The 8,083-nt window shown below is 47.2% G+C and overlaps 1 protein-coding gene across 1 annotated transcript; it reads right to left on the bottom strand.

Moving 5' to 3' along the window:
- Positions 1 to 350: 350 nt before the first annotated feature.
- LOC125405011 (cell adhesion molecule CEACAM8-like) lies at positions 351 to 7,772 on the bottom strand. Its single transcript, XM_048441318.3, has 6 exons — positions 7,657 to 7,772; positions 6,486 to 6,845; positions 4,700 to 4,978; positions 3,992 to 4,246; positions 1,610 to 1,888; positions 351 to 730 (listed from the first exon to the last, which is right to left on the bottom strand). Exons 1-6 carry the CDS (start codon positions 7,718 to 7,720, stop codon positions 366 to 368), a joined length of 1,602 nt encoding a protein of 533 aa, XP_048297275.3. The 5' UTR covers positions 7,721 to 7,772; the 3' UTR covers positions 351 to 365.
- Positions 7,773 to 8,083: the final 311 nt, after the last annotated feature.

Genomic DNA, 8,083 nt, shown 5'->3' with positions numbered 1-8,083 from the left:
TCCTCTTGCTCACTCAGGATGACTGCAAAGGCACCCAGGGGCAGGAGGAGAAAAAGGTTTCTGTAACAATCAGAGCAATTTAATTTTTCTGAAAAGTCTTTATTTCCCAGTAAACTCAGGCACAATCATGACTAACAAAGCAGAACTAAGTCACCCTAAGAATAAGCATAGTGGAAGTTAGAGAGGCCTGAAGCCCATGCATCCCTAGGATCAGTACAGAGGTCTGAAGTATCGTTTCCGTAGGTCTTTGACAAATGGATGGGATTCTCCAAAGGGCTTTGCCTCTGAAGAGCTCCATTTGCAAAACATGTGGGTGCCATTCCAGGGGTGCCAGCATGGTTTCCTCCACCACAGGTTATAGAGAATTATTTAGGGTGCACATGGACGTGCACAAGTGCCCTAATTTCAAACTCTGCTATTTTCATACGTAGCATATAGGTTCCTTCATCTTTCTTAGTGATGTTCCGGAAGAGCAGGGATCCATTTTGGTATATTTTCTCTCTGCCGCTGTATGCAGGTCCTGTTTTAATTCTTCTCTTGGATTTTAGAAATCGTGCAATTTCATTCCTCTCAATCACATTTTCTCCCTTGTACCAAGAAAAGACTTGGACTTTCTCTGGCAGATCATGGACAAGAAGAACGACACTCTTCCCTTCATCAACGTAGGGTGGAACTGCCTCCACAGTAACTTGGGGCTTGGTGGCTGAGCTCCAGTAAATCATAAGTGAGGCTAAGAGAAAAAAAATCCTTCATTATTAGGACCTTTGCATTTAGTAGAAATTGAAACCTGAGTGTGTGTATAGTGAGTGTGTGTGTGTGTGTGTGTGTGTGTTGTATTGGGAGGAGGTCAGGAGCATCACCCCCATTCCTCAGTACCCCTGAATCTTTCCACTGAATAAAGCTATCTTCTCAGGTGTCTACACAGCTCACCCCTCAGTCCCTCAGATCCCTATTCAGACTCAGAATCTTTGGTGAATGTAGGCATGTCTTCTCTGACCTCCTTCTCTAAAGACTCTGAGCATTCATTTTCTGACCTTCCCAGCTCTGTTTCTTCTGAAGTGCTTGTCAATCCCAACCCCACCTTCTAGATGTCCTTGCTGCTCTATCTTCCTGCCCAGGAATCTGTGAGGAGGACTAACTTGATTTTGGTTTAAACCCCACTGCCTGGAACACGCTCAGATACCTGTGGGAAACCAGTGTCCCAGAGTCTGGGGTTTACTTGTGGATTCCTCAGGGTCGTATGTAATGATGTTGCTTAATGGCCCCAGTCTGGGTTTTACTTGCAGAGTCACCCTGACAGAGTGTGAACTTCAGTCTTCAGTATACAGTGGCCAGTTCTGATAATCAAAGACCCGGGAGGCTGGGAACTCATAGACATCCACCTGTCTCTGCCTCTGGTGTGTGGGCTTGGGTTAAAGGCATGCAGCATCATGCTCAGCTAACATGTTATTTTATCATGAGATTAACATGCATCCACCACCAAGCTGACTGTGTTTGTATCCTGAGCCATATTTTTCTCCTGGTGAATTTTACACATATTGCACACTGTTGATAAAAAATTGCCCCACCCCCAACACTATGAAGTAAGAAGGGAGGGGAGGTAACTCACGTTTTATGTTCAACTGGAACGGGTCACTCCTCTTGGAACTGACTGCATTGTATACCTCACACTGATACTCCCCAGAATCCTCCTTCCTGGCATGCAATATGGAGAGGATTCTGTTCTGAATTAAGAATACCCTGTCTGTGAATTTCATTCCCTTGCCATTAAGGAACCAACGGAATGCGATTGTAGAGTCACTGGCTTTGAAGTCGCAGGTCAGGTGCACGGAGTCTTTTTCTTTGACATCAGTTTTGGTGGCTTTGATGGAGGGTGTAGTCACTGACTCTGTGGATAAACAGTGGAGGGGGGCCAGGTGAGAGTCCTTTACCCTCAGAGATCTCAGCCAGCTCACAGGGCCCACAGAATGAAGAAACAAGATCTCCTGTTTGGGTTTACGATATAGTCTCTCGGGAAAGAGCAGAATCTTCCTCCTACCCAGATCACCCAGAGTAACCGCTGACTCAGGGTATGTGCGCAGGTTCCACACTAGGAGCCTATTCACCCCTCGTGTCCAGAAACCTTTAGGGGGATTGGTGAAGAGTCCAAGAATAAGAATATAGAAATGTAGGTTCCAGAAATAAGAATGTACAAATAAGGAAATATAAAGTTGTAAGCCTAGGAGAATGAGAGCAGGCTGTCAGCAGCATTCTCAACAGCTTAATGATTAACTATTTACAGTGGGTTACTTTGCTTTAAAATCCATAGCTCTATCTGCAAGACTGAAGCGACCTCCTGCAAACTGTGTGACCTCTGTAAGCTGAAGGTCAGCTTTCATGACCCCTGGCCACTCAGGACCAGCAATTAACGTGAGCTGAGTTAACCTTTAAATGATGGCATGTATGTGACTTTTTGTTTGTGCATTTACCCCTTCCTCCCCTGCTATGCAAAACTGGCAGTATCAGGGGAGAGCAGAGCTTGGTAAACACCATCAGCAAGTGCCAGAGAGAAAGGATGGACTAAACACAAACACTAAATTAACTGGAAAACACGGATAATAAATTTTTAAAAAAAAAAAAAGGAATGTGTATCTGAGTGTTAACTCAAGATTGTAAAAATTCCTTTGTTCATTCCTAATGCTTGCTGCTTCCTGCTAATAAAAGGGGGAGTTTTGAAACCGTCTTTGCCACAGCCTTACAAGGCCTTCTCTGATAAAATTTTTTTGCCTAATGGAGATTTACTTTTTAATGTTTTAATTTTTTCCTGGAATAAAGTTTGCTTCTGGTGTAATAGACTTTGGGGGTTTGTCCCCCATCTTTGCTTGACCCCCATGGACCCAGCAATGGGGAGAATGTTTTTCCCATTGATTTTTGGGCAAATTCTTGCACAGACTTTCTGTGAGTGTGAACAGTCAGGTCCCTGCATTGGAAAATAGCTTTCTAGGTTTTATTTTATTAAATAATTTATTTGTTAAGATAGCTAATCTTAAAGGTGTTAAACTCTAGAACTCAGACTGGGAGAAATCCCAAAGTAAAGAATTTCTGTTTGAAGAGAAATTTATGTCCTGCTGCATGGAGATGGATAAAATACCACAGAGAAAATGTGAACGGTCACAGAGTTGACCACAGCCTGTTGCTCTAATCTGAAATACCTGTTTTTCCCTTTGTTTTGTATTTTACTTTTTTGTTTTTCAGACATGGTCACACTGTACAGTCCTGGCTAGCCTGGTACTTGCCATGTAGACCAGACTGGCCTCAAACTCCCACTATCTCCCTGCCTCTCGCTTCTTAGTGCTGGCCTTAAAGGCACACACCGCCACACTCAGCCGACATTTGTTTTTAATCCTTGAGAAGAGTGAGGGAGAGGGCATCATCAAGTTGTCAGTGACATGGTGTACCCTGAGTCAGAACCAGGGTCCCAGGTGCCTTCTCCACCCTCTCTTTCCCTCCCATGGAGTCAGAGCTCAGCCAGTCACCCCTGAGACAGGAGCAGAGCTGGGAGCAGAGCTCTGAACTGCTGGTCCCCATCTGTGGGGAGGGAGTTTTCTCCTCACATTTGGGGGAAAACAATGTGAGCACAGTTGAAAGCCCTGGGTGTTCCTCTAAGTGATGGAGGTCATAAGAAGAAAATGGAGGGATAGGAAGGCCTATGTTAGTGACAGAAAGAAATCTTGACCTTAAGGCTCTCCCTCCCCTAGGAAGTCTCTCCCACAACCTGAGGTTTCCAAGGCTGGGAGAAGCTGCTCCTCACACTCCAAGCTCCATCCCTACAGCCAGAAGTCAGAGCAGCAGGAGAAGATCAGACATAGGGATGGAGCAGGACGCTCAGGGGAGAATGGAGTTTTGTTTGTTCCCATAGACATAGACTGGAAATTAAATTCTGCTACATCTTACCAGAAAGCCAAAAGACTCCACTCCAAACCTGGTGCTGATATTTCAGAGATCCACTTACCAAAGACTTCAATGTTCTTGACTGTGGTCTTATTGAGGCCAGTGACAAAGTAATGGATGAGGCAGGTATAGGATCCACTATTTTTAGTAGTGATGTTGGGGATAAAGAGCTCTTGGGAGGATGACAGAAGTTCTCCATTGACAAACCAAGAATAATGTGCGGGTGGGTTAGAGGTTGCACGGCAGGAGAGGCTGAGGTTTGTCCTTGAACGGAAATAAGTATTTGAGGGGGATATGATCGGGTCATCTGGACCATCTGGACCAAACACAATAAAGGCACATGTGATGTCAGCAGAGGGAAGGGCAATCCTGGTCTGCAGAAGGCCACACTGTCTCTCTGAGCTGTGCTATAACCTCAGCTGAGCAGGTCCCACCCAGAGCTGGGGTGCAGATCAGTAGAAGAGTATTCATGCAGCAGGCACAAGTCCTGATCCATCTCGAGCACAGCACACAAACATCCCCACTGCACACTCGCGTGTGCACTGAGCCTGAGTCTGAGCTGTCCCCTGTCTCCATCACCCTGAGCTTCAAACCCATTCCAGCTCAATGCTGGGCCTGGCTGCATGTACTTGTGCTGGGCCAGGAGGTCCTGGTCAGCCTAGGTATCTGTGTGGTGGGTCTGTGTCACCAACCCAAGAGGACTGAGTGTCCTAGCTCTAAACGTCTGTATTTAGGCAGCTGTAAAAAGGATCAAATAGATAATACTCACAGGTAATTTCCAGATAGAATGGATAACTTCGGGCCTTGCTCACTGGGTTCCGGGTTTCACACTCATAGGGTCCTGTGTCAGTCCTCAGAACACTGAGTAAAGTGAGTGTCCTGTTGTCCTCAGACAGCTTCAGCCTGTCACCTTCTGAGAGGCTTTGGCCATTTCTCCTCCACAGGTAGCTTGTATTCTCAGTCTCAGGCTCACACATTAATGCTACTGAGTCCTCACCCTCCATGGGATTGGAATTGTTGCTTGTGATTTTGGGCTTGGGTAGCAGTGCTGTGTGTGCAGACAATAGAGAGAAGGTTGCTCTGTGTGGTGGCTCTGATTCTTGCAAGGGCGTCTTTCAACAGAGATGGTCTCCTATCTCCCTTCCAACCCAGAATCTCAAAAAATCAGGAAGAAAGTAAATTACAGGCAGATGGAGTAGCTGAGCGCTCAGAGACAATGGGGCCTCCTGTGCTGTGTATGGGAGAAGCAAGGGCTTTTCCAGGAGGGAATTGAGCTGCAGTGTGTGGTGATGGACATACTCGAGACTTGGAATCACAGACCTCATGTTATCTCCTGGTCCTCACTGACTCACTCTATGTCTTGGGACACAATGTGCGAGTCCCTCCAGCTGCCCTGACCTCCACTGCTCAGTGAGGACCAGCGCCCTCCAAGCCTTTGCTGCTAGGGCTCTCCTACACATAGGTCATGATTAGTCTTCCCATTGAGCTTCCCTGAGAACCTGACAGCTTGTCAGAGATTGCACACAGACCTGGCTGCCATTCAGGTCAGGATGGGCTTCAGCTGGGCCATTCTTACAGGGATTTGGGAGTTTGATATTGATTGACATGAATCAGGGACCCCTAAAAGAAGCCCAATCCTAGGAAATGATCTAGAAGATTCCATGACACTAATAAGGTCTCCATGATGGGAAGGCTGGAGATGTGGCTGTAGACAGATAGCTTGTGCCACCCGTGGCCTATGAGACAGTAACTCAGTGACTGTGTTTCCTGACTCAGTTTCTCTAGAAAAGGGCACAGGGTAAATGATCATTGTCTACAAGTTCACCTAAAATGTGAGCAATGGCCTGACCTTCCACCAAGCAGAGCCTCTTACTATTTGCCTGCAGGAAATAATCCCAGGGCTGGACCCCGGAGGTAAGGAGCTGCCATTTGTACACTTTTCTCCCATCTCTTTAGAGCTCTCCACCTTCCTGCAAGGTCTCAGAAGACCATCAGGACAGCTGGCCAGTTGCCTTTCATACCCCTCTACCTATGCTGAGCACACTGAGTCTCAGGAGGAGATGCTCAGGTGACCTGCCTCAGACATGACTCTCACAGGCTAAGCATTAGCAGGCTACCAGCCTACAGTCAATCATTGTCCCCTTTCAGCTCAAACAGGAGGTAAATTCCAACCTAGTCTATAAGCTTCTTAAGATTCCTGGTCAGGTCTGGGATGGAGGTCTGGAGCAAAGCTTCTGGTGTTCATGTCTCTGAGAGAATATCATGGTTTCCTCAGCCAGGCCCTGCCTTAGTCCCGAAGGGTCTTTCTGAAGGCCATGTTCATGATGAGCATCTAAGACCCTGGGCAGAGTCTGAGAGCCTGGGCTGAGTTACCTCACTCCCTCTCTCTGAGGGTGGATTCCAGTGAGGGATCCTGATTTATTGCTGTTTCCTCCACTCTGTGTCCTTTACTAAAGGCTTGAGCCACAATGTGGGGACCATAACACAGTCATCCAGGACTGACAGTTCTATGTGTGAAGTAGGATTAGGTCCAAAATGACCCAGAGGTTACTTACAGTGTACATAGAACTGCACGGATGCATTTTTAACGTCAAGGTTTCCCATTTTCATATGTAGCATGTAGGGTCCTGCATCTTTCTGAGCGACATTCCGTAAGAGCAAAGATCCGTTGAGGTATATTTTTACTCTGCCACTGTATGCAGGCCCTGTTTTATATGTTTCTTGGGGTTTTATAAATTTTACAATCTCTTTTTTCTCATCCACATTTTCTCCCTTGTACCAGTAAAAGACTTGGAGTGTCTCTGGCAGATTGTGGACAAGTAGAAGAACATTCGCCCCTTCAGCAACGTGGGGCGGAACTGCTTCCACAGATACTTGGGCCGTGGTGGGAGAGCTCCAGTAGATCAAAAGTGAGGCTAAGAGGGAAGAGAAAAAAACCTATCAATATTCGATCTTTACATTTGGTAGAAATTGAGAACTGAGCATGTTCAACTCTCAGCCTCAGTGTCTGTGTGTCCTGTTGCAGGAAGGTCTGGGGCATCACCCCATTCCTCTGTACCCCTGAATCTTTCCACTGAATGAAACTGTCCTCTCGGGTGTCTGCACAGCTCACCTCACTCCCTCAGATCCCTGCTCACACTCAGAATCTTTGGTGAGTGTAGGCATGTCTTCTCTGACCTCCTCCTCTAAAGACTCCATGCCTTCATTTTCTGACCTTCCCAGCTCTGTTCCTTCTGAAGTCCTTGTCAACCCCACCCCACCTTCAATATGTCTTTGCTGCTCTGTCTTCCTGCCCAGTAACACTAGGACTCTGTGAGGAGAACTGGTTTGATTTTGGTTTAAACCCCACTGCCTGGAACAGTCTCAGACGCCTGTGAGCAAAGAAGTGTCCCAGCGCCTGGGGTTTACATGCAGATTCCTCAGGGTCGTGTGTACGAATTGACCCTGTTTACTGGCCCCAGTTTGAGTTTTACTTGAAGAGTCACCCTCACACAGTTGTGGGAGTCAGTCTTCAGGGTACAGAGGCCAGTGCTGATAAACTTACAGTGGGGGATCCCTGAGTTTTCTTCCCCACTTAGCAATTCACATTCCCTGCAAGCTTCCTGTTGCTCTCAGGCTTCAAGCAGAAGCCAGATGTCTCCTCTCAGACAAAGTCCCTCTCCCAGAAGATCCCATCCAGTCTCTGAGCTCCCCTGCTGTCCACACCCCTGAGGAATGTCTCCTTACCTGCCAGCAGGAGTCCCCTCCAGGGTAGCTGCCCTTTGTGGAGAGGGGCTGAGGTGAGCTCCATGGTCTCTGCTGTGGCCTAGGCTCTTTCTTTGGAGAGGAGGTTTGCCTCTTAGGCTGCTGCCACGCCTGACGGCTCTGGTGTCTTCTCTGCTTTTATTCCAAGACTTGAGCCTCCTCCCAAAAAAGGACACCTCCTGGAGCCACGTGAACTGGGGGTGGAGTCGGGGTATCAGTTCTGCCTCCTATCCTTCTATTCCTTTCATTCTTTGTTTTTTTCTTTTTTGGTTTTTCAAGACAGGGTTTCCCTGTGGCTTTTGGAGCAGTCCTGGAACTAGCTCTTGTAGACCAGGCTGGCCTTGAACTCACAGAGATCCGCCTGACTCTGCCTAAATCTGTGCTAAAATTAAAGGTGTGTGCCACCACC

Source organism: Myodes glareolus, chromosome 1 (assembly GCF_982192425.1).
Source record: "Myodes glareolus chromosome 1, mMyoGla1.1, whole genome shotgun sequence".
NCBI classification, from domain to species: Eukaryota; Metazoa; Chordata; class Mammalia; order Rodentia; family Cricetidae; genus Myodes; species Myodes glareolus.
Note: the sequence above shows the minus strand (reverse complement) of the source record. Positions and strands in the feature narration are given on the sequence as shown.